The 26954-nt window shown below is 40.9% G+C and overlaps 1 protein-coding gene across 4 annotated transcripts in view; it reads left to right on the top strand.

Annotated features, from left to right (window-relative positions):
* The window catches only part of RHBDD1 (rhomboid domain containing 1), a 124317-nt gene that overhangs the window by 9112 nt on the left and 88251 nt on the right, over nucleotides 1-26954 (top strand). For all 4 annotated transcript variants that reach the window (XM_082690167.1, XM_082690168.1, XM_082690166.1 and 1 more), the window contains exons 2-3: nucleotides 17368-17877; nucleotides 18934-19066. In XM_082690167.1, the coding sequence (XP_082546293.1) occupies nucleotides 17445-17877; nucleotides 18934-19066 (566 nt within the window). In that variant the 5' untranslated portion in view covers nucleotides 17368-17444. The remainder of the gene's footprint in view (nucleotides 1-17367; nucleotides 17878-18933; nucleotides 19067-26954) is intronic.

Genomic DNA, 26954 nt, shown 5'->3' with positions numbered 1-26954 from the left:
AGGAGTGAAACATGGAGTGAAGTATGGTAATAGTGACTGGCGAACAGCAGTTCTTAAGTTAGCTGCCCTGCCTCCCATACGCTTTCCACTGGTGGAATAGTCAGCTCTGCTAGGATGGGACATGGGCATTCCTGAAATCATCATGCTGTGCAAAATCATGCAGTAAAACCACAGAGCCTATGGTGCAGATGGTAGCAGGAGCAAAACTCTCACAAAACTTTGTCAGTAGTACATTGGGGGAAAAAAAAAAAGTAACCTAACAAAAATGGTAGCACACTTACACATGTTAAGTGGTTAAGAAATAGAGAAATACTACAATAAATAACGGTATGTTCCTTTCTGAAAATCCTGAGCTCTGCTGGTGAAAGTGGTTGTCGGAGGATTGCAACTTGTGAATTATTGTCAAATGGTAGAATAAGGATTATCTGGAATTGGGAGGCAATTGCAATTATAATTGCAATTATTATTGCAGGTGTGAATGGGTGTAACTCCTAAAATACTCTCTGAACTTCAGTAGCTGGTAGATGTTTGAGGTTTGTGTGTGCATTTGGTGAATTTCTTTGTAGCCTGCTTCAGCTGGGTGCAGTTTCCTGCTTTCACCTAATGCTTTATGCAGATGAAATTGCACATAATCAAATGGGAAATTTGCATTATGCTCCAGTTGTTCCCTGATATATTAATTGCATTTGAACAAATTTGCTTGTTACAAATCAAGCACTATAGCAGAACTGACCAGACTAATTAACTTATACTTCTCTAATAATATAGTTGAAACATTTATGCAAACAGCATATACATGCTGTTTCCTTTCTTAAAAATATCTTTCCTTCTTTTGTCTTTCAAAGCCTGGTGCAGGTGAGGAAGCTTCATTAAGGTAGTCTGTGAATTGGATTGACTTAACATTTCTATAATTGGCACATACTTGTACATTATTTGCCTATTTCCAAAAAGCATAAATGACACAAGACACAAGTAAAGCGGGGGGGGGGGGGGGTTAGATAAACAACCAAATGGTTAAGTAGTTCTTAGCAGAAGAAAGCATTTCCATTTATTAGGAGAAATTAAGTTTTTTTCTAGCTCTGATGGGATTTTGCCCAAGGAATAGTAAGTTTGATTGTATAATATGAAGATGATTCCTCTGTGGCAGTCCCTTGGGTGTGATCGATGTCAAGTCTCAAATAGTATGAAGGTACATTTTTATAAGAGTTATTCTTCAAAGTTGGGATAGTGATCCTTTTTTCCAACAATTCTTAAAAGGTAGAAAAGATATTTTTGCCTCTATGTATCTTCATTCTCAGATTAAACCTCACTTTGTAGGACAGGACTGGGGATGGGGGTGGATGAAAGAATGCCAAGCAAGGTTTACTTCACTTTCCCACCCCCCACCCAGACCCACACTTTCCAGTGTCCTTCCCAGCAAGATGCCTGGCCCTGGCGGGAGAAAGTCAGAGGAGGCATGTAGGCTTTTGTTCCTCAGCTTCTCCGTTTATATAGTGGAATGAGAAAAAAATAACATTTGGATTATTGTTACTTTTTTGTTTTTGACTTAAATTGATTTTTTGTTGTTTCCATTGGCTATGACTATGACAATGATAATTAACCAAAAGAAGTGGGTGTTTGAATGTTGCTTTGTACTACTCTCTTAAATATAGATCTACAGATTGACTTGTATTAAGAAAACCATTAGATTTGATAGGTAAAAGTTTTCTCTAGTAAGATTTTCTTTTTTCTTTTTTTTTTAAAGATTTTATTTATTTCTTTATTTATTTGACAGAGAGAAATCACAAGCAGATGGAGAGGCAGGCAGAGAGAGACAAGGAAGCAGGCTCCCCGCTGAGCAGAGAGCCCGATGCGGGACTCGATCCCAGCACCCTGAGATTATGACCTGAGCCGAAGGCAGCGGCCTAACCCACAGAGCCACCCAGGCACCCCTATTAAGATTTTCTATATTTGAAATTTTTTCAAAATACGTATATGTTTTGACATGTTTAGTGGAAGTCACCAACTGCCCTTTCTTGGGAAAGACTATTCTTCAGGTTGAGGTTATGTCCTTCCTAAAATTTTTTGGTGTTAAAGTATCATATCTGTTATTAAGAGATAGTGGGGTGACTTCCTGTTTCAGCTCTGACATGTGTAGAGCTTAGAAATTGTCACCCTGGTCCTCACAACAGATAAATGCTGAACATCTGAAAATCAAGACTTCTTTGGTCCATCAAAGAACTGAGATCCACATAAGGCAAACTCACTCCGCAATCTGAAGAGGCTGTTATCAAGACTCATTGCCAGACTCGTGTAGGAGAGGAAAAATTGTCCATACCCTTTTATGCTTCTGGGTTCTCCAGTTGGACCCTGTGAACCTGACTGACAGATCAACGAGAAAAACAACTTTATTAGTGTTTGGGAGTACACAGAGATGAATAACTCAAAGGGATGGTTAGAACTTGGGCTTATATAGCAACTTAACAAAAGAATAGTACATTTTTGGAGAAATAACAAGACTGAAAGGACTTTGAGTTTCTATGGGAAGCAGATATATGGGGGAACGAATGGAAGATACAGACTAGTGAGTAAAGTTCCTTGTGTAGATTCCATTGATGCCACATCAAAGGTTGTCCTCGGTGATTAAATTTTGTCCATCTTGGTAGCTAAGGAAGGGAACATTTATAAATTCATGTCCTGCTGTTAGGTAAACAGGGGAGAGCAAAGACCTTTACTTATATCTGCTTCTTCTCAATTGCCTTCAACTCAGAAAAAAAAATGTTTATGCCAAGTGGTATATATTTGTGGCATATTCTGCTACCCTGCGATTAGCTTACCTGGAAATGAATCCACCAAAGGTAGTAACTAATAGGGCCATTTAAATGGTAATTTAAGTGATTTTCTGGAGCCAAACTGTAAACTACCTTAAAAACTCTCAACTTTTCTGCAGAGACAACCTGACTCACAACTTTATTTGAAGAACAGAGACTCTGGAGCCAGATTTTATTGTGGTTAAAATTTCTGATCATCTATAACATGGGGAAATAATAATAATAATAATACCTGTTTAGTAAAGTTTAGAGGATTGAATGGGATATTTGAAATAACAAAACAATTTAGTAATGCGTTTGGTATTTTTTTCCAAAGGAAAACAGTCCATGGATTTGGGGGCAGGGGATAGAATAGCCAACAAACAGTGAATCACTCTCTCCTGAGGATTTTGAGCAAGGGCAAATGGTATATAGGGTATTAGAAGAGGTAGTGTGGAAACAGGTATGGTTGGCTAGGGGGTGTGGGATTTCCTTATGAGGCTGGCAGGTCCTGTTTTCTAGAGTAAGATGAGTTAGCCAAAGCCAAAGATGGAGGTTTGGTGGTATAAGTGTTTAGATTTCCTTGACAGTGAGGCCTTTCTTGTAAGCACAGACTGACTACAGTTTATGTTTGTGATGTGGGCCGGGCCGCTGGCATGGCCTCCATCTGTGGGTCCAGATCTGCACATTAACTTTATCAGATAATAGCACACATGTAAGGTTTGAGAGCAGTACTACCAAAGATGAACTAGTAATATGTGTGTGTAATTGTAGCCAGTGATTTGACTTTTCTTTTAGACCTGTATTTTAGAAAAACTATCAATCAGTAGAAAATGAGTATTTCTGTTTGTCATTAAAACAATAGCTAAGATTTAATGAGTGTTTACTGTGTGCTGGGCATTATTTTAAGCACTTTGATGTTTTCAGTCATTTAATCTTTACAAGAATCCTAGGATCATGTTTAGCTATTGTAATTACTACCCCGTTTTATGTAGCGGGAAGCTGAGGCTTACTTGAGGTGACTTGCATAAATTTGTACAATACTTAATGCTAAAGCCGGTCTGTGGGTCCTGTTTGGACTCTGGAGCACATGCTCTCAAACCTGAAGACACACTGAGAACACACGGTTTGGAAGATATGACAATAGGGTCTGGTGACATCCTATTGACAGTGGTAGGTCCTCCATTCAGAGAGCAGAGATGTTAGTGTTGTGGTCAGGGAGCCTGTCAGTGAGGAGCCTGGGCAAGAGCTGGACTCTACAACTGAGAAGGAATTGAATGGATTGGGAGGAAGGGGGGTGGAGGATGTGTCCTGGATTAAAGAGTGATGCTAGCAGGGCCCTGCCCACATCCCCTTCATGCATTCTGATGGACATCTAGCCTCCAAGACCTGCAGTTCTTTGCCTGAGTGTTTTCTCTGGCCCCTGTCACTTGCTTTGCCTGCTGTGGCAAGCCACAAGTAACAGGGAGTTAAGGCAGACCCTCAGCCCTGTGGGCATTAGCACTGGGGCATACCTATACTAGCTCCAGGATTTCCCAATGAGATTAAGCCCCAGCATCCATCATGATGGTTGCTTGGTAATGTACACAATTTTGGCTGTTTGCTTTCCCATTCCGCTACTAGTCAGTTGCCTCCTAAATAAATTCCATAAATCCTAAGTGTGTCACCTCCAAAATAAATTACTTGCACAGAGACCCTTGTTTCAGTGTCTGCTTCTCAGCGAAGCCCAAACAATGTATAATAATACCAAAACAAATTGCTATAATCATCAGGAGTGTGCTAATTAAATCCTCATACCAACCACTTTTACAGATGGGGAAACCAAGGCTTGGATTAATTAGATAATTTGCTCAGGGTAGCTAATGCAGCTAATAAACAGAACAACTGGGTTATCTGATCCAAGGTAGCCATTGTAACCACCGCTTTTGCTGAGCCAAGACCTAGAGACAAGCATGACCTGTTCGGGAAAGTGGGCATAGAAGAGTAATAGAAAATAAGGTCAAGTACTCAGTGTTTTAAGTTTAGTAATTATAGTGGCCTTAGGGGAGGGTCTCTTGTTCTGCAGTTACAAAGCTGCACAAATGGTTCTTCCTGTTAATGGTTGCTTGGATTGGATTTATGAACTCAGAAGGCCCCCGGCTTACCTAGACTTTGTACGCTGGTGATTTTCCCAGAGTTAGGGAAGTGCGGGGAGGGAACAAGGCCTGACTGCCCTTCTCAGGGACCACCGTCCTGGTCTGGCACATGGATGCGTGCAGTTCTAGGCAGGTTATAGCAGAGGGGACCTTTCCACTGCCCCCCTTTCCTGATGACCTCATTCCTGCAAAATCCAAGGCAAGGTGACTTAGGATGTCCTGGGTCTGTGTATGATTTTCTGAACGGTCCTCCCTGATTCCAGTGAAATTGTTTGAAAGCCCTCAGCAAGTGGGCAATGGTAATGGAGGGGAAGTATCTGTGTGCATGGAAGGACTCCTGCTTACTACAGATTCACCTAGTCAGACTCTTCTGAGACCAGATAGAACAAAAATCGGGTAATTCTGTAGAACTAGTTTGTGTTTCCCTAAATCTACATCCTTTATCACCCTATGGGGGTGAAGCACTCTTGCCTCTCTCAACTTCTTTTTTCTTAAGATATATTTATTTATTGTAGAGAGAGATTGAGAGCCGGGCAGAGAGGGGCGGAGGAAGAGTCTCAAGCAGCCTGTGCTGAGCATAGAGCTTGAAGTGGGGCTTGATCCCATGACCCTGAGACCCTGACCTGAGCCGAAACCTAGAGTTGATGCTCAATCACCTGTGCCCCCCAGGTGCCCCAGAGCAACTTCTTAACTCGATTGAAACAAGAAACAGTTGTTTGCACTGTCTTTTCTCTGAGCCTAATAACTCTGCCTTGCCTGTGGTCGATGGTCAGTGTGCTGTTTGTTGACTGATCACATAAGTGACCTTGTTTAAAATTTAACCTCTTCCTGGCTAACAAAAAGTTAAACTCTCTTCTGCCAATCTGAATGGAAAGATTTCTCTTTGTGTCTGCATCTCTGTATCTCTTTCTTCATCTGTATATCTGTCTCTGTGTTTGATGGTGTGTTTGGGGGAATATAGTTCAGTCTTAGGACTAGGTTCAAACTAGTGGGGTCAGTTTGACCCTAATCAGCCTGAAGGGATGGACCATTCCAGAGGTTGGTGTTATTGGACATTCAGGACCCCAAAGCGAGGAGCCAGACCTAGGCTGAGTAGAACCAGGGCCACTAGTAGAAGCAGGGAAGAAAGTGCTACTTCACTGATAATAGTTTCTCTGGTTCCTTTTAATATTTTTTATGCTGTTTACCTAAAGTTTTCACATTGCTGTGGGGATGCCCCAGCATATTGCTCAGCACGACCGAGGCTTTGTCTTTTCCTTTCACTTTGACAAAATCCCTGGTTCTTAGGAATGTACAGTGGATCTTAATTTCTCCTACTCTGCGTAAATAATAGGCACCCATAGCTCTTCTATTGTTAGTGTTCTTGACACTCATTTAAAGAATTTCCTAAACCTGTAGTTCCTTTCCCAAGTCTTGCTTTTATGCAAAGCCAACTCATTGTTCCCTAAATCAGAGACTTTTCCACAGGTTTGAGGACATGTGGCCCCATTAGAGAGCCACAGAAGACAGTAATCTTGATTTTCTGGTTCCTAAAAGGGCTTGGCTCAGTTCTGCAGCCTCAGCCCAAGTACTACTTCAAGAGTATCTCTGTGACTAAGATCACAGAGTCAGATGGGACAGTGGAGGAGGGCAGGCTCTGGTAGACAGTGAGGGCAGGACAGAGACCCAGTAACCCATCAAGATAATCCATGATCACCAATACCTTCTGCCCTGGGTAAAGCCTTTTCCCATCCTCAGTGAAGTAGAAAAACTTGATTTTTGTTGTGGTAGTGTTGGTGGCTTTTTGTTTTCTTGTTTTATCTTTTACTTCCTTGTTTTCTCTGTCCTATTAATAGTGACGCCAGGATGGAAGCTCATGCCCTTGTTTTTTTTTTTGTTTTTTTTTTTTTAAGATTTTATTTATTTATTTGACAGGCAGAGATGACAAGTAGGCAGATAAGCAGGCAGGGGCGGGGGGGTGGGGTAGGGAAGCAGGCTCCCCGCTGAGCAGAGAGCCTGATGCGGGGCTCGATCCCAGGACCCTGAGACCATGACCTGAGCCGAAGACAGAGGCTTAACCCACTGAGCCACCCAGGCGCCCCCATGCCTTCTGTTTAACCTCGTGTACTTTCTGCTGTACCATTTTCCTCGTAGGTGAAGTTGCAGGAACATTTGCCTTAAGCACTCTGAATCTTATCATTTCCTGCATATCGCTAAGAATCCACAGGATAGAACAGATTATCAGGTCCTCACTTGACAGTTTCCTTTGGTGATTCCATTTATTGCTGGGGGCATGTATTTTTGTGATTCAGAGTAGGTGATTATATTATTTGAAATCACTTGCCCATATTTAATTGAAACTAATCTTTCATAGCTACCACTGTAGTTGTGCCTCAGTTATTTTTGTGTGTACAAAATATATTTTATTAAAATATTTGGATGCAGTGGCTCCAGAAATTCTGATGGCTCTAGAATTTCTATATCTAAGGGTCTCAGAAATAGAAATCTGGTTGGAAGTGGGGTGCAGAATTGGGGGCTAGTAGCTAGGGGATGCCCTGAAGGTGTGTTTGCATAGCCGACATGTTCTTCTTAATTAGATTTATGTTAATTTGGGGTATGGGGAGATGATCATGAAGATTAACCCTCTCCCCCAATGGACACTGTCTGTATATTTCTGAACTACACAAGTCTTACCCATTTTCCCCCCAGCCTTTTCTAACATACCCTTTTGCCCTCAGCAGCTTTACTGTTTAAGTCTCAGAATTTCTTCACATTGGTTTGTTTTCTAGGAATTTTACCTTAAGATGCGTTTTACTTCTTTTGCAGTGTTAAAAATGTAATTCTCTCCTTGTAATATATATATTTTTTAAATAGACGTATTTCAGTGACCCTCATTATTGTTGAAAGCAATACCTAACTTAAAAAGTATTGCTCTGCCTTATCTCTCTTGGTGAGATCTTTTCATAAAAGGAAGCCCATTGCTAGATGGTTAAGTCTTGAAATCTTTACACTTTTAATCACTTTTTCCTCATTACTACTTAAATGAGTTCTAATAAAATTTTACCCCATGTAAGTAAGGATTGAACTAAACATGAAACATTGTTTATTCCCTTCTCATACTTTCTAAAAAGTCCTCCCAACCTTGAGTTTACCCTCCAAGAAGCATTTATGTGAAAGAAAAGTAGCTGGCATTTTCAGAGTTCCTCGTGTAGTGAGTTAAGTTAAAAAATATTGATTATGAAGCAGAACTTTGAACCATTTCCTGGCCTGCCTCTAGATCACAGTTTAGAATTTTCAAAGATTTTTATTTAACCACTTGTAGACATTTGAGGCATATAACAAATGCCTGTGAACACACAGACTTTTTAGGACAGCTTCATAGGAATTCCTATTCATAGGAATAGGCAGTAGCAACAAGAGTCACAGCAGAGAGAGAGAGATCACCAGATAAGCAGTACCATCTGGTGGGAGGGGCTGGATTTGAGTCCTAATAGTCCAGTTTATAAGCGTTGCCCTCTTGGCTTATCTATTCAAGAAGAAGGAATTTCTTTCTTTGTCTCATGGCTTCCCACTAAAATTTCTCATGATTTCTACTAAATTGGGCCGTTGTGTTTGGAATGGGGACACTTAAAATGTAAGCTATGGGATGTGTGTGAAATTTGCTTTGGTGACCTCTGGTGGTGAGAGCGCCCCACGTGACTGTCCATTTGGAGATGGCCACTAACTAAGCACCTTGGACAGAGAAAGCCGAGGGCTGAAGTTGGAACATCCCCAGAAAGTCTCAAGGGCAGAAGCTCCACTGAGCTGCTCCTCATATGGGTAGCTCTAAAGAGATGCTTCAGCACAGGTAGCGGAACAGTCAGGTGATTCTCTTGGCAAGGGCCAGGTAGACCAGCTAGTGGGTAACATGGAACTAAGTTTGTGTTCAGACATTTGTGAGAATTATATGAAACAAATTAGACATAACTACTTTGAAAACTATAAATATATGTGTTAGATATTAGTTATTATTGGGGAAGTATGTAACTTTTTTAAGACTTTGAATCCTAGGCTGAAATGCTTGAAGTTGATCAGATGAGGAGGGTAACATTTTAATATCTGCTAACATTGGTAGAGGCTTATTATGTTGCAAGTATAGTCCTGCATGGTTGACAAATATTAACTCATCAATAACTTTGAGGCAAGTCTTACTTTATTTAGGATATATTTTATAAATGAGGGAACTTAGGCACAGGCTGACTGAGTCTTTGACCAAGTCATACAGTTCAAAGCAGTTGAGTCAGAATTTGAATGTGGCCCTTAGGCTTCGGAGTCCATTCTAATAGTTATGACACTCTTCAGTCTTATGATGATGTTGTAGAGAATGCCATCATACGTGAGAAACAAGATGAATTGGGGGCAGGAGATAACATGATGAAATTGGATTTTCACCAGGCATTATATAAGTGGCTTGGGGGAAGAGTGTCCAGTGATAAGTGTCTGACTTTTGGTGAGGTCTGTCACCACATAATATATGCCCTTATTAATGATTTCTTACCTATCTGAAACATTTTGTTACTTCTTACATTGTTTTAGTGGTCTTAAATCCCCTCTACCTCAGAGGGCAAGGATTCTGCCTTCCACATGAATGATATTCATACTCAAGGGAGGTTACTATAAACAGCAGTTGGGCAGCATCTTATTAAGGTTGATATATTTTATATTTGTTTTCATTGGGAGGGATGGTAGATGAGGGAAAAGAGGAAGGAAGAGGTCTTGTGTCTTAAAAACTCTATGGCTGGTAGCTTAAAGTCAACGATTTAGCCAGTTGGCATTCGGGAGGTAGTCTAATGGTTATATTGAGCCAGGTAAGACAATTTCTCATGTGGTTCTACTGATGAAGCATATGAGGTTGGAGAATCACTGAATGAAGGGAAGTCTCAGAAGCCCTCAAAAGGGAAAAGTACCTCAATTCCCAGTTTCTTCTGGAAGAGACCAAGTTGTAGATATTTCTGTGAGTAGGATGTAATTACTGAGAGTGTCACAATGTTCATGACTAGATCCCCATTACCTTCTTAATATAATTTGATTCCTGTTTTCATTTTTTATTCATGAAGTCAATTTTCATTTGCTTGAGTGTTTTCATTTCTTTGGATCTCTCTGCCTTTAATATGAAATAGGAAAACAGAGTCCCACTCTGATTCTTTGACCTTAACATTATTGTGGTTCATGAAACCACTTAACAGATCCAGATGGCTAGAAGAATTTGTCATTTACGTACAACTTGCCATTTAACAATTATGGTACTCTGACAGAGATTTCACCCAGGACCCCCAGGACCTCCCATTTACTAATCAGCTCAGGTGGATGATGCATTCTGGTAGATTAAACATGGGGTAGTGATGTGAAACTATACCATTTCCTGTTACACTTAATATTGAAATATTAAGTTTTAAAAGCATAATTTACATGTTGTTCATATGACTATATGTTACTTTTAACAACCCTATATTGCCTCTAAGCTACATAAGCGTTTTGAAATGAACTCATATATTTAAAAAGAGGAAACAAATTACTTTGCAAGCATTTAGTTAATTCTTGTTTTTTGCTAAATGCAAATACATATTACACTGTACCATTTTCTTATTTTCAAAAACATTTTGGAAATGTACATTTTGTAATTGGGTTCTTTAGGGACCTAAGGAAGCTAATAATATCTTTTAGGAAAAGTAAAAGTATGCTAAGGAGTTTTATTGGAATAACAAAGAATTTTATTTTGTGCCAGACTAAAATACTCTCATCTATTGGCCTTACAGTAAGAAGTAGAGAAAACAATTTCTTGTGTTTGGATTAGAAAAGCCATGAATGAAAGCATTTCCTGAGAGAGTTAGGGAGTGAGAAGAAATGGTTGAGTCCAGTTCATTCCTAGAGAGAGTTCATTCCTAGAGGAAAACACACACACACACATACATTGTGTTTTTGTGTATGTTTTGACCAAGTTAACATGGTATTTATGATGTGCTAATTTGTCGCTGAGCTTATGTAAATTAAGAAGCAGGGGATGCTTTTATGTTTCACATAATCTGCTATTTCCATAGCATTTTTGCTTTGTTTGAAATGGTAAAGCATACTAACCCTCTGTTACTTTCACAATGATTTTATAGTATTTATTGTCAAATGAGTGGGCCCTAGCTTATGCTCCTGTTAGTGAGGTGCACTCACATTTACTCTTAACATGTCCCATCCAGAGGGATGACAATGCTAAAATCCTAGTAGGCTAAGCAGAATGATTTCTTTGTCGTTCCATCTTTCTTTTCTGAAGCTTTCTTTCAACCTGAGCTTGTTAAAACTGTTTCTTGGAGAGAGAGCAGGAGAGAGGGGGCATGAGCTTGTCTGTGTGGTTTTGCAGACCTATCAGCATGCGTGCTTATATTACATTTTAAGCAATGAAAATTTAGGCATTTGCTCAGTGTCATTAGTAATGAGGGAAATCTAAGTCAGTACTACCTCATACCCACTCAGATGGCTAAAATGAAAAAGGAGGATCAAGACAAGTAGTGTTGAGGGTGTGGAGACATTGGACTCCTCTTATACCACTGGAGGCAGTGCAATAGGATGCTGAAATTTGGAAAACAGTTGGGCATTTCCTGAAAGAGTTAAACAAAGAGTTACCATATGACCCAGCAATTCTACTCCTGGTTATATATCTAAGAGAACTGAGAATGTGTGCCTACCAAAAAAATTATACACAACTGTTCCTAGCTGCATTATTCATTTGAGTCAAGAAGCAGAAACAACCCAAATGTACCTCAACCGGTAAACGGATGAACACTGTTACTTATCAGATCCCAGACTGGGGATATAGAACATTTTAACTGAAAATTGAGACATTTACCACCCTAGTAAATGATAATGATGAAGTATTTTATGCTTTGTAAGTAGAATTGAAAATCACTGTAATTAGATTTTTCCCCTTTTTATAAAACGCCTTTCTCTCCCCCTTGAGACACATTGGTTTCCCAAGTTACGAATTCAGTTTCTTTTGTTTGTTCTAGCCACTTAGTTTCTTTTATTACGTACCCGTTTAATTTTTAATTTCTCATTAAAAGTAAATATGGCTATTTTCCCTTTGAATATTTCAAGAAGTCTTCCATTTCTCTCTCTCTGTCGCGACTTTGATATAGTGCTGTCTAGTATGTATTACTACATAATTAAAATGCCACTTTTTAATCAAATAGTTCCGGTAAAACAACCTATTAATACACTTTACATAGATCAGAGGTTTATTTCTGTAAAGTTGAGATAAATGTTATAAATGCTTTTCTGAGACTAAAACATAAATGGAATAACATGCACAGTGCTATGGGGAAGGTTGCTACAATTGCAGGAGAAATACTAAGAAGATGAACAGACTGTAGTCTTTTTAGTCAGTCTTATTTATTGTATAATGTGGATATATTAGAAAATACTCATTTTGAGTCCTTGGGCAAATAACTTGTAAGCACTGACTATGTGCGAGTCATTGTACAAGGCTCTAGGTAGTTAGTGGTGATCAAAACAGACAAGGTGATTCTGCCCTTGGCCATTTCTGCTGTAATCTGGGAGCTCTTGGGTTGGGAGCACCTTGTGGTGGGGGCACCATGACTGGGGCAGAGACCAGAGAGGTGGACAGGATAGTGGTTGTTGCAAGTGTGTGGTTATGTGAAGAGTTTGGGCTTTATTCTAACTGTAATGATAAGCCATCACAGGTTATCTGCAGGGGAATCCAACTTCAGTTTTATAGGGATTATTCTGGGTGGTAGTGGAAAAATGGTTGGTGGGAGAGAATCCAGTTAGAGAGTTTGTTATAATGCAGGCAAGGTATGATATAGTACCTTAGATTGGAGTAGGGCTCAAGAGCTAGAAAGGAGATGGACACAAACTGTGGACAAATTAGCCAACTGTGGTAGATGGGATGTGAGGATAGGAGGGCGATGAGGGCAAAGGGCAGGTCAAGGATGTTTCCAGCATCTCTGACTTGAACAGCAGGGGCGGGGGAGATCCTGTGTCCTGAGATTCTGAACGCGGAGGCACAGAATTGGAAGGGATGGGTCCAGTGCTCAGCTTGGAGGCAGGTTGAGCGTGAGGTAAAGATGTGTTTCTGAGCTGGGGGAGTGCAGGGACTAGCCTGCTCTTCCTTGGGCCGTGGTAACTGTTTTATGGTCTGGGTACAAGTTAGAATAAATAAATCACTTCCCAAACCAAACAGGCTGAACTGGTTTCCAGCTTATAGATGAGTTGCTGTAACAGATCATGCCTCTGTGGTCTTTCTTCCAGCTCAGCAGTCTGAAATTTTGTATATATTTGATGAGCAGGATGAAACAACATTCATTTAAAGTCAGTGCTCACTTACTGTGATTTCTTCTCTTTGGTGTTCTTAGAATTATGCTTGGCAGGTCCGTGGGGTCAAGTTACAGATTTGATCTTCACATGGACCATAAGGATTTTCTGTTACCGTGTTAGAAGCTGCATTCTTCACTTTTGAAGGCTGACTTGATAGCTTATTTGGAAGGAAAGTGGACCGTAGAGTTGGTATGAAGTATGCCCATTTATCTTTGCTACTGAACATCCCAGACTTACATTTTAGCCATACTGTACTCTAGTGGCCTTCATTTATAAACATGGATCCCAAAATATATTCTGCACGTCTCACATTGGCTATAGTTCTCTCTGTCTTCCCATTACGTTTACATTTGTTGTGAACATGAACCACATCATTTTATTCATCCTTTGATTTGCTACAGCCAATATTTTTTCCCCCAACAAATAGAAATGGGTTATTTAGGGGCTGCAATTGTAGGGTTTTGTTCTTTGCAATGTCTCTGCAGTTAGGCACAGAGACCAGCATGTGCTTGGCATTTTATATTTATTAAATAGAGGAGTGCCCTAAGGAATGGCTAAGTAGACATTTTGTGAGAGGGAAGGGGTAACTCAGTTTTCAAAAACCAAGAGGACAGGAGGTATTCTTCCTATAAGATTATGCCTCTGGAACCTACTGAGAAATTAAGTGTGCAAAATGGAAATTTGGGAATCCAAATGACACAATGCATTCTAGAAACCACAGGAGTGGAATCCCATGAATGTGTGCCAAAGAGAGCAAGAAGAGAGGCAAAAGGAAAAGCAGAGGAAGGGGGATTGCTAGAAGAGGGGGATGGCACCCCAGGAGAGCACGGGATCCCAGGAAGGCCCCAGTGGAGGTCATGGCGAGAGGGATGCTCAGGGAAAGGGACCATTGGATTTGGGCAGAAGTCAAGCAAGTGCAAAACGAGCCTGGATGTAGTGTGAAATAATATTCGGGAAGTTCCGCCTTTTTTTTTTTACACTGCTCATCACTAATGATTCCCATTGGGGTGTGGGGGATTTTTCTTAAGCAAAGACCCAGTTTTGATTTTGTGCTGTGCATAGCCTAGCGTCATAGGACACTATTTGTACTGAGATCAAAGGGTTCATTTTGTGATTTCTTGTAAGCTGATTACTTAAAAATCAAGGCCGGATTTTTCCATTGCTCCTATTATAGGTATTGAGGTTTTATACTAAAATTATTTAGGAATGGGGTGCCTGGGTGGCTCAGTGGGTTAAAGCCTCTGCCTTCGGCTCAGGTCATGATCTTAGTTAGGGTCCTGGGATCGAGCCCCGCATCGGGCTCTCTGCTCAGCAGGGAGCCTGTTTCCGCCTCTCTCTCTCTGCCTCTCTGCCTACTTGTGATCTCTCTCTCAAATAAATAAATAAAAAATAATTATTTAGGGAATGTTGCAAAAAAATCACAGTAATTGGAGATTTGAAAATAGACTTGAATGTCAATGTGAAAAATATAGACTGTTTCTCTACAATAGCCCAGGAGCTCTTCAGTTGAAATTTTGTTAAGTTCTCTAATTCCTGAGAATGCTACAGAGCTATAATAATAAGCTCATAGCAATAAAAAAAAAAAACAAAAAACTTGGATTGTGCTAATAACAGGGGTTACACAAACACACATATACACATTAATGTGTAACTTTAAAAAAAATTTTTTTTAAAGATTTTATTTATTTGTCAGAGAGAGGGAGAGAAAGTGAGCACAGGCAGACAGAATGGCAGGCAGAGACAGGGAGAAGCAGGCTCCCTGCCAAGCAAGGAGCCCGATGTGGGACTCGATCCCAGGATGCTGGGATCATGACCTGAGCCGAAAGCAGCTGCTTAACCAACTGAGCTACCCAGGTGTCCCAATGTGTAACTTTTTTCTTGGTCATTTCTTAGAATGCATATGGGAAGAGGATGGGGAAGTACATTTGAGCCTTGTTAGGATGCTACCATTTGCATAAAGCTTTCTCTGCACAGGTGAGATTACCTTAGAATATTGAAAAATGTAGCCACTGTATATTTAGCATCTGCTTCGTTCCAGATGTGTTATAATAATCCTAGAAAGGAGGTATTATCATCTCTATTTTAAAGCGAAAAAAGTGAAGTTCAGAGAGTTCAAGTAATTTGCCCTAGGTCTCAGAGCTTCTAAGAAGAACTGTACCCATTTTTGCCCCAAAGCTCACGTACCTTCCTGTGTCCTGTCTGAATGAGAATCTTTGATCAGAGTAAGTCATGTATTTGGTTGGGAGCCTAGGAAGCTCCATAGATAAAAACCACTAGATGAGAACTTTTTCCAGCATCCTGGCCCTAATCTGCCTCTGGACCTATATCTGCAATTGACATTTTTCTTCTTCTTTCCTATTACAACAGACAAGGTTGTTCTCTCTAAGGACTTGATACTTTCTGTGTATCTTTTGCATCTTTAGTTTGTCTCTTTGCTAGCTTCTTCCCATAAGGATAACCAATGCCCTCACCAAAGCAAATACCATCTGTACTGGTTAGTGATTGCTGCATAACATACTACTCTAACTCTTGGCGAAGCTACAGTCTGATTCATTTAGCTCACTGTTCTGTGGCTCAGCAAATTAGGCTGGGCTCTGTTAGACTCACTTCTGTGACTGTGGTCAACTGTTGGTCAGCTACTCAGCTTTGCTTCAGGGGCACGAGCTGGCTAGTGGCCAGTGCCATCAGGGTGACTGGAGTTTCTGTCTTTCCTCATCTAGTAGGCTAGTCCAGATGTGTCCACTTGGTTGCTTGAGAGCATTTCCAGAAAGAGCAGAAGGCTGTCGGTCATCTCAAGGCCCACACTGAGAACTAGTGTCCTTTTGTCTGCATACTGTCAGCTGGAGCAAGTCATAAGGACAGCCCAGGTTTGGGGTCGGGGGGAGTGGCGAGGGGGCGCAGGGTGGAGAAATACTGCTGAACTTCGCACTCTTTCTTGTTACTAACTCTATTTTATTCTGTAAGACCACAGTACAGACTAACATACCTCAGGCCGACCCATGTATCTCAGATGTGGTCTTCTGCTGTCACTGCATTCAGAACATAGTGTGGCAATGATTAGCTTACTTCTTAGCAGGAAATAAGTTCCTTAAACATGGTGACTGTGTTTCAATCTAGGATTCGGCACATAGCAAGTGACTTTTAAAAACAGAAATTTGTGGCGCCTGGGTGGCTCAGTAGGTTGAGCAACTGCCTTTGGCGCAGGTCATGATCCCGGAGTCCTGGGATTGAGCCCTGCATCGGGTTCTTGGTTCGGTGGAGAGCCTGCTTCTCCCTCTGCCTCTGCCTGCTCCTTCTCCTGCTTTGCTCTCTCTCTCTGTAAAATAAAAAAATCTTGAATGAATGAATGAATGAATGAATGCAGAAATTTTTGTGACGATAAAGCAGCCTAGCAGGTAACTGGCATTATGGAGTAGAAGATAGTAAATCCTTGCATTTTAAAATCTGCCTATGGAAGTTTAAAAGCTTTGGGGCAAGGGCGCCTGGGTGGCTCAATGGGTTAAGCCTCTGCCTTCAAAATCAGGTGATTCCTGGGATCAAGCCCTGCATCTGGCTCTCTGCTCAGTGGGGAGCCTGCTTCCCCCTCTCTCTCTGCCCGCCTCTCTGCCTACTTGTGATCTCTGTCTGTCAAATAAAAGAGAAAATCTTAAAAAAAAAAACAAAAACAAAAGACTTTGGGGCGGAATGTATTGACTATATCAAAATTAAATATTTCTTTAAAAAAATTAAGGTAGTAAAGAATCCTGTTCAGCATTCTGAGTAGAAATCATTATTAAATATTTACACACTGTCTTTCTAGATTTTTTAAAAGGTTACAAATTTGTTTATAAGAAGACAACTCTTTTTTTCCATGGTGTATTTGTCAGAGAAAGCATACGTATCCATTAACTGGTCCGTTGGGATTTGGGAGAAAATTTCTATTTTAGAATGTAAAATGAGGAAGGACAGCATCCTGATGTTACTCTGGAAGACACTGAAAAAAAAATGTTTCTCTCAGATGGGATGTGGGATATATACAATATAAGCTCATCTTTAGGTGAGCATGCCTTATCGGTGTATTAAGTCTTAATTGACGGATTTTCATGTGCGTTTTTATGTTTCAGGTTTGGCTGCCTATATATATCTTTCCCAATTCCTAAAACCCGACCGCGTTTTCTCAGCACTGGTTTGATATCCAACTATGCAGCGGAGATCAAGGGGAATTAACGCTGGACTTATTCTGCTCCTCTCTCAAATCTTCCATGTTGGGATCAGCAATATTCCACCCGTCACCCTCGCAACTTTGGTTCTCAACATCTGGTTCTTCTTGAATCCTGTGAAACCGCTGTTCGAGTCCTGCCTTAGCGTGGAGAAGTGTTACCAGCAAAAAGACTGGCAGCGCTTACTGCTTTCTCCTCTTCACCACGCAGACGACTGGCATTTGTATTTCAACATGGCATCCATGCTCTGGAAAGGAATACATCTGGAAAGAAGACTAGGCAGTCGATGGTTTGCCTATGTCATCGTCACATTCTCCTTGCTCACTGGAGTGCTGTACCTGTTCTTGGAATTTGCTCTTGCAGAATTTTTGGATGAACCTGACTTCAGAAGGAACTGTGCTGTAGGTTTCTCAGGTAAGGCAGACAGATCGCTAAGGGAGCATGCATGAAGATGGTAAGGGAGGTATTACTGTTGACATTTTAGGAAGCGAGCATCCCTCTTTGGTGAGGAACTGAATTCTGAGTGGCTAAGGATTGCTAGAGCTTGGGTTTTGGAGAGAAGGATGATTGGAGCAGGGGAGAGAAGATCATGCTATTCTGTTTTAATGCTGCATCATTCACTCTTGGACAGTTTGCATCAGGGTCTGCTCCAAGGTAGTTCGTAGGAGATGTAGTTCTAGAAATACACACTGGGCTCCTTCATGGTGGAAAGACCCAGTAGCGTATCTGTGATAAGGAATTCTCCAAAACCATACGTTTGCCTCTCAATAAACTCTTAAATCCATGTATCACACCTTACGATGGCATGTTCACTGTATTTTATGAACCATGATGGTCACTCTCCCTATATCTCAGAGGACGGAAATGGCCATCTGGGCCAAAATGAGGTGTTCTAAGAATTAGAATGTGAAGAAGAGGGAGGGAAATAGTGCTGTAACAGAAGGAAATCTAACTCTTCCCTCTACTTTCCCTGCCATCTGGCCCTGTTCCCTTTAAGATACATCCTCATAGTGCCAGTTGTGGGAGAAGAAAGGAAACATGCCCTACCCTCAACATGTCTTTCCAAAGAGGTTAGAAAAATCACATTTTCAAAGTATTTAAAAAAAATACTGCTATTTTTTTTTATGGAGTTAAAAATCACATAGCATAAAATTAATGATTCTGACATGAAGAGTTCAGTGGCATTTAGTACCATTTTTGGTATTTTATTCCCATTTTACGTGTTGTCTATTTTCCAGCATCCTGAAAGTCAGTATAAACTTCTGCATTAACAAACATCAAAAGAACGATTACCTTGAACATTGTCTTTCTACCAAAAGTTGGGTTGACTTGTAAAGAAAAGGGTGTTCCAAAACCAGAAGTAGGATAGAGTCAAATAATCATTTTCATTTTCAGTTAGTTTTCTTTGTAAACGTGGATTATTGCCATATTTGGATTGTTGATATTTGTGTGCTTTTTACTCTCTTCTAGGAGTTTTGTTTGCTTTGAAAGTTCTTAACAACCATTATTGCCCTGGAGGTTTTGCCAACATTTTGGGCTTTCCTGTACCCAACAGATTGGCTTGTTGGGCAGAACTTCTGGCTATTCATTTCCTCTCGCCAGGGTAAGTGTTTACTCCCAGAGAAGACAAATGAAGAACCTGATGTTCCAGGGAGAAAAACTTGTAATAATAATGAGGTAACCGGTTTTTGTTTTGTTTTGTTTTGTTACAGCAAAGTTTATTCTTTAAGGACGGCACTGAGCCTACTCGTTTCAATGTCAAACGTTTCTGAGTTTGAATCCTGTCAACTGCCGAGCCCTAGTATTTGGGTCACTTTGCCTTGTCTGAGCTTCAGTGCCCTCACCCTTTAAGTAGGAACAAGAGAACCTGATACACAGATTGGAGGATCCGTATCCATGAGATTGTCTGTTCCTGAATTCTAATAATAGTAATGCAGAGAGGCACGTAGAAACCACATAATCATAGAGATAAAAAATTACAAGACATGTTGACCTGGTACTTATAAGCCATCTCAGTTGTGAGGTGTCTTGGTGATAGAACTCTTTAAACAGAAGACTTGACTCACAATCTCAATATGTAAAATGGATCCATGATGAACTATTTAGGGTTGAGAGCAAGCTTGGACCCCATTCCCTTCGTCTTACCCCCGTCTTGCTGTGGTTATCTTAAGAGGCAACCCCAGGGCTCCAAGGAATACAGTGGGGGAGCCACTGATCTAGATGAATCCTTTCCTTTTCAGATGAGGACAAGAAGAGTTGGAGGTCAAGGTACTTTTCAAAACACTTCTTGGTAGATGCTAGCATAGTAAGGGTGTGGACCTCCTGACTCCTGGATTGGGCCTCCTGGCTGGAGTGCTTTCCCACTTTGATTCCTTTCTCTGCTTTTGATTAGAAAGAGGAGGGTGAATTGTGCTGTTCTCCCGCCTCCCACCAGTTTTGCTTCCCTTAGTCTGTACAGGCTACTGGAAGCACATGGTTTTTGTTTATTTTTACTGTAGGGACCTGGATAGGTACTCTTTGGAGAAGGAGGAAATTTAGGAAGAAGTAAGGAGGGTGCTTTGTTTATTTTTCCTTTAAATTTTTTAAAGTTTTGGCCATTTTTCCTTTCAGACAGCAGTTTTATTTTGCTTTTGGTTCCTGTGGCTGTGTTGGGTGTTGTACTTTATTTGAGAATTTTCTCCCTCCTCCATGCCTCAGCCCAGTAACCTCGAGAGAGAGAGTCCCTTCTCTAATGCTAATTTCCCATCATGGGCAGTCATTGGCAGCTGGTCTGCAAAAGGCAGTGATGTGACCACTGAACACCACTCATTTGCAACTGTATTGTTACCTTGTGACAGTTCTGCGAAGAAAGCCTAACAAAATCTTCAAAGTTTTCTTTGAAAAAGGGTCCAGTAATGTCTGTCCCTTCTCTGAACAGGCCTCTCTATACCTTGTCACTCACAGTTCCCTGACTTGCTTGATGTGACTTGCTTCTCTGTGTAGAGGAGACTCCTGTTTGTGACCGCAACCAGCATTCATATTGAAATCACTCCTTCCCTCCACACTTGAACTTTTATTCCACGATGAGTCCGTTTGAATAGCCATGCCTTTAATATTCTCACGCAACCATTTCTGAAGACTCTCACTCACCATGCACTTTATTTTTTTTTAGGGTCCCCCCCTTCCATGGAAAAGGCATGGTTGCATTTTTATGTAATATGCTTATTCTGCATGGAGGGACCTGATATCCTGAGCCTGGGAATTACATGAAATTTCCTATCTTTGAAGTTTGAGAGAATGAATCTTTTGGTGTTTTAAGATTTGACTACTTTGAATGATAAACTTCTGATACCCAAGCATCTGCTTCTGCCTGTGTCTAAATAAAGACCAAGCTAAACACTGGTCCAGGAAACTAAGAAGCGAGGAGGAGTGCTTCTTTGAGATGGATCTTGGAAGAATGGAAGAAACCAGAGCTCTCTTTGCTTTGCATTGTTATTCTCCTGGTGGTTGTCAATTAGAATTTGCACTGGGAAAACACTGTAAATCTTTAGAACAAAGCCCGCTTTATTGTCAGACTTAATGAGCTGCCCTCTGGGGAGAAAAAAAACCTGCCAAGCAAACATTTGGTGGACCTCTGTGTTTTAGGAAAGCCACGGAATTAGTAATTTCCCCCAGTTACCGCGTCTAGTGGAGGGAAGCCACTCCAAACAGCCAGCCATTAGGCACTGTGAGGGGTTGGACTTGACCAGGGCAGTGAAGTAATCGCACTCATCTGTTGGTGCTTTTGCTTTTCACAGTACTTGTTTGTCCCTTGTTTTCAGTGATTGCTGTGCCTTACATGGTCCTTCCATTCCCTGGCTTGTCCTGGGACCCTGCTCTGGGACTATGTCTGAAGACCTGTCCCTGCCCCAGAGGCAGCCCAACAGGGAAGTGTGCAGGGCCCATCAGGAGGCTGCCTCCTAGTAGACTGGGTTCTTGATCCTTCCCACCCCCTCCCCCTCCTGTAGATGGAAGAAAGGGGGTCTGATGCCAAGTGTTACTTCTAACCTCTGCAGTTTCTCAGATGAGCCCAAGGCTCTTTAGTCCCAAACTGAAGCTCAGGGAAATGAACACTGCACACTGTGAGACAGCCCCACAGTGACTGTACTCGAGGACAGTGGTCATGTGTGAAAGATCTGGGCCGACATGGTAGCCGTGGGACCTCCGGGGAATCCTGCAGCTTCTCTGAGCCTCAATTTCCTCCTCTGTCCATTGGGAATGTTACTTGCTTTCTCTGTTTCCTAAGTCAGTTTTGAGGAGTCCACGAGGTAATCTATATGAGGGCGTTTATAAATTATAAAGTACTTCTCTCATCATTTTTATTATGAGATGAATCCCTGGAAGTGTGTAGTGTCTCTGAAATGAATCTTATTTCTTTTTCTTCCTAAAATCAATAAAATAAGTCAAACCGTTTGCTTCAGTTCTGTCTCTCCCCTGGCCCTTGATCCTGCTTGACTTTTCCACCCAGAATGGCAGTTAGCAGTTTAAAAATTCCCTTGGGCTACTCATAAACACAAAATTAAGCGGGCCATGACTGCATTTGGACCCTAAGAGATTCTTTTGTATAATACAACAGTTCTGAAAACATTAGCCCCTAGGCTTTGATACTGCTTCACTGCTAATATTTGATGAGAGGAATTACTCTGACTCTACGGAAAAACTTCTTGGTTAGATTGACCAAATGAGAGAAAAATAGATTTAATACCTTTTTTACTTATTCCAGTTTTTTTAATTGTAAAAATTTACAAAGTAAAGAGAAGGTGCTGGACCATTTGAAAGTAAGTTGCACACATCAGAGTAACTTCACCCCTAAAAACTTCCAGCGTGGGGCGCCTGGGTGGCTCAGTGGGTTAAGCCGCTGCCTTCGGCTCAGGTCATGATCTCAGGGTCCTGGGATCGAGTCCCGCATCGGGCTCTCTGCTCAGCAGGGAGCCTGCTTCCCTTCCTCTCTCTCTGCCTGCCTCTCCGTCTACTTGTGATTTCTCTCTGTCAAATAAATAAATAAAATCTTTAAAAAAAAAAAAAAAAAAAAACTTCCAGCGTGTATCTCCTAAAAACACATGGCTTTATAGAAACACATTACTGTTGTCGTATTGAAGAAAATTAACGGGAATTCCCCAGTGTTGTTTAGTAATTAGTTTAAATTTAAAATTCCCCATTTTCCAAATGTCTTTTGTAACTGTTGAGTTTTTTGGGGGGAGGTGGGTAGAGGCATAAGAGGACTAAGATATGGTTAAAGTTCATGCATTTGATTGTATTTTTTTGTTCCCTTTTAAAGGCAGCCCTCCTACCTTTTTATTTTCCTATGACATTGAGAAATAACTCATGGAAAAGTTGTGAAGAGACCAGGTTTTGTAGAATGTTCCAACTTCTCGATTTCTTGTTTACTTGTAGGGTTACTTAGCTCCTTCCTTTAGCCCCCACATTTGTGTAAACTGGAAGTTAGGTACAAAGGTTAGGTACATCCAGATTAAACTGGGTTGTTGGCGAGAATACTTCATGGGGTGATACCATCAGGGTACATAATAACCATATTACATCATGACAGGAAGGACATAATGCCGGATTGTCCCTCTGTTAGGGATTCTAAGTTTAATCCATTAGGATAGTGTCCATTGTAAGGCTACATCTATCCCTTTGCACTTGAAAAACCATCTGGGAGTGGTAATTGGACATCATGCAGATAGTTTGTTAATAACCTGCTGCCTTTTGGTTCAGTATTTGCCAGTGATGGCCCTTGTCTGAACTGGTTGTTTCAGAGGGAGCCATGAAGAATGATTTTCTGATTCTATCATTCCTTCTACACTTATTAGGTGGGGTCAGTCCAGGGTTAGAGGTTAAAACCCAAAGGCAAGGGACTGAGGAAGAACAGTGTTCTGTCAAGGGGAGATCTGTGTTTGGAAGGCTTGAAGCTATTCAGTTTTGTGGGTTCTTTTTAAGGAAAAAAGAAAACAAAATTGAAAACAAAAGTAACACTTTTAAATGACAATACAAAGCACAACAATTTGCAATTTTAAAGAGCTAACAAATACTATAAACATTAAACAAATCCATTAAGTAATATTCTGTTAACTCCCTGGCATGCCTTTAATTTATCGCCCCCCCCCCCAGGTTTGGCTGAGTGCTTTTGATCTCTTCATCTGACAGTAATTTGGGGTAGCATTTCTGTAGAGAGAATAACATGGTATATCAAAATTAATTTTCTATTGGAAGTTTAGGAGAACTTCTTTTACAGCTTATGTAAATTTTTAGCTTTGTTTTCTGATTTGGAGAACATCTCCATCAAAGTGTTTTTTCATACACACTGTAAACTTTCAGGGCTTTTCAAGATTACTTGTGCGGTGATCAATATCTAGTGTACTTTGAATGATTTGGGTGTTGTCACTGATCTTTAGTGGCATGGTAGGAAATTCACATTTTCCTCATTGATACTAATACTTTGTGCCAAATCAACAAGAAATGTAAATATTAGTGCTTTTCATTAATTGGATTACCAGAACTCTAAAAGCCTATTTATCCCTTCTGTTTATAGCTTTTGATATGATTTGAAAATATTTTTGAGAGCTACAAACACAGGAATTCTGATAAAGTTGATTTTGCATGATTCTCAAAAGAGAAACAGAAAATGGGTGGCTCATTTGTGATTGCATACACTGTGTTACCGAGTAGATTCCTGGCAGAAGAGAGCTTCTGTTTCATGGCTCTTTTCACTGTGTGTTAGAGGGAACTGAATTCCCCCATTTATAGTTTTCCTTGCTTGGCGATGGGGAGAACTTTCTAGACGCTGGACTCTGACACTGGCATGATGACTATATTGCCAGTGCTCTCTGCGCCAGGACAATTGAGAGTTATGTGAAACTTCTGCCCCTCTGCCTTCTGTTACAGTTCAGATTAAAGATGCAGAGTGGGCATTAAGTGGATTTCCTGAAGCCATTCCTCTGCCCTGAAATAGACCATGAACCGTGTAATAAACCCCACTGAATCCAAACTAAATGTAGGTTCAACTCAGCTTCCCTTTTGCCAGATCCCTGGCAAGTGAGAGGCCTGCTGCTCTCAGAGCTTCTTGGCAAATTCCCCTGTGGGTTCTGTTGAAAAGGTTGTCCTAGCGATACCTCTGGGGAAGGGAAAGGAACTGGAGAGGCCTATACATGGTAGGCAAATGGAAGGGTTAAGGCATAGGAGTTTTTGTCAAGTTTGGAACTGGAGAGAGCTTTGAGAATAGGAATTGGTAGTCAGAAGACAGGATGTTGGAGTTTTTACTGGTGAGCATGTCTGTGTAGGTATGAAACTGGAGGAATGGTGGCTTATTAGAGTCAAAGAGCTTAACAGGTGAGGTGGTAAGGTTGAGGTGTTGGGTGGATTGTCTAGCTGGGGAGTGATGCCACCCAGGGTAGTTACAGGAGATAGGGTAGAGATGAAAATAGTGAGATTATTCCAGAGTCCTCCCTGGATGTCAGGAAGTGATACTCGAGACAGATAGCAGGCAACATCTGAATTAGTCTCTTATTGCTGCTGTAACAGATTTCCACAAATGTGGTGACTTACAATAACAGAAATTTATGCTTTCATGACTTCTGGAGCTAAGTGTCCACTTAACTTAGTCCACACTAAACTGAAGTCATGGTGTTAGCAGGGCTATACTTTCTCTGGAGCTCAGGAAGAAATCCATTCCTTACTTCTTTCAGCTTCTGGTAGCTTCTCACATTCCTTGGCTTATGGGCACATCCCCCCAAAGCTGCCAGAATCACAATGCCTTCTCCTCTTCTACCTGTGTCAGATTTCCCTCTGCCTCCCTCATATAAAGACACTTGGGATTGCATTTAGGACTGACCCTGATAATACAGCATAATCACCCCATTTCAGAGTCTTTAACTTTGATTCAGACATGGATCTATTTCATGGAGTCATTATTTGTCATTGTCAAAGTCATTATCAAAGATGGGTAGAGAAGGTGATGAAGATTCAAACTCAAAATACCGGCCGCGTGTGTCTGAGCCTCTGGGAGTACATCTCCTTTCCTATTCTTTGGCATACCCTTTATTCTTTTCTCCTTGTGAATTCCTGGTTGCCCTTCAAAACCTAAATCAGATAATGACCTGTTCTGTGCTGCTTTCCTGGATTCCTCCAGGCGGGTTAATTCTTTATTTTTGTTCCAATAGAGTTTGTAGATTTCTGTACCATAAGCACTTTCTTCATTATAATTTGTCCTTTTCTTTTCCTTCTTCTCTAGGCTAGGAGCTTCTTGAGACTAAGCACTTTTTCTGACTCATCTTTGTATCTTCCTTATCTCCTTGACACATAGTCAAATTAAGTAAATATTTATGGTTGAATGAACTTAAGTTCATTGTGGGCGGACATCATCTGGTCCATGGAGGAACGGGATAGAACAAAAAGGTGGAGGGAAGTTGAACTCTTTTCTTTCTGTCTGCCTATCTGAGACATCTGCCTTCTCTTGCCCTTGCACTGGGACTTACACCATTGGGTCCCTGGTTCTCAGACCTTCAGACTCAGATTGGAATTTACACCATTGGCTTTCTTGCATCTCCAACCTGCAAATGGCAGATCGCAGGACTTCTAAGCTTCCATAATCATGTGAGCCAACTCCTTATAATAAATTTATATATAAATTACATGTAAATATGAATACATAAATTATATATAGAATAACTAAATATGTTATATATCCATCCATACTATTGGGGTGTTTCTCTGGAGAACCCTAATATAATCATTGAAGGGACATGTAGTTTCTGTGTTTGCTTTTGGTCTGAAATGTTCTGATGGATTCCTTTATGACACCTGTCAAATGTTTTAATTTTACTGCTTTTTTCAGTTGATAGGGCGGACCAATAGCTCATTGTTAGAACTTGATATCTCATTCAACTGTAAGGAGGGAGTAACTTGAGCAACTTTGAATTAAATCTTGAGTGAAAACAGAATGTTAGTTTTTCTTGTGCCTTTGCTGTTGGGGTTCTTGTTATTTTTTTAATTTTTTAATTTTTTATTTTTTTAAAAAAGATTTTATTTACTTATTTGGTGGAGAGAGAGAGATCACAAGTAGGCAGAGAGGCAGGCAGAGAGATGGGGGGAAGCAGGCTCCCCACTGAGCAGAGAGCCCAATATGGGGCTCGGTCCCAGGATCCTGAGCCACTGAGCAGAGAGCCCAATATGGGGCTCGGTCCCAGGATCCTGAGATCATGACCTGAGATGAAGGCAAAGGCTTAACCCACTGAGCCACCCAGGCGCCCCTGGGGTTCTTGTTAAATAGTGACCTGAATCCATGTCTGTGCCTTGCTACCCCTCCCCCCACAACTTCACAATTTAGCGAAAGAAACACCAACAACTAACTGAAACAAAGCAGAAGGCAGAAATTTTAGTTTGATAAAATCAGAGGAACAAAAAAGGGGGTAATTAACTCTGATTTGAGAAATCAGGAGGCTTTGCAGAGGGGAGGGTATGTGCATCGAGTGTTG

The sequence above is a fragment of the Mustela nivalis genome (assembly GCF_964662115.1).
Source record: "Mustela nivalis genome assembly, chromosome: 11".
Lineage (NCBI taxonomy): Eukaryota > Metazoa > Chordata > Mammalia > Carnivora > Mustelidae > Mustela > Mustela nivalis.
This window is presented reverse-complemented; position numbering and strand designations above follow the sequence as displayed.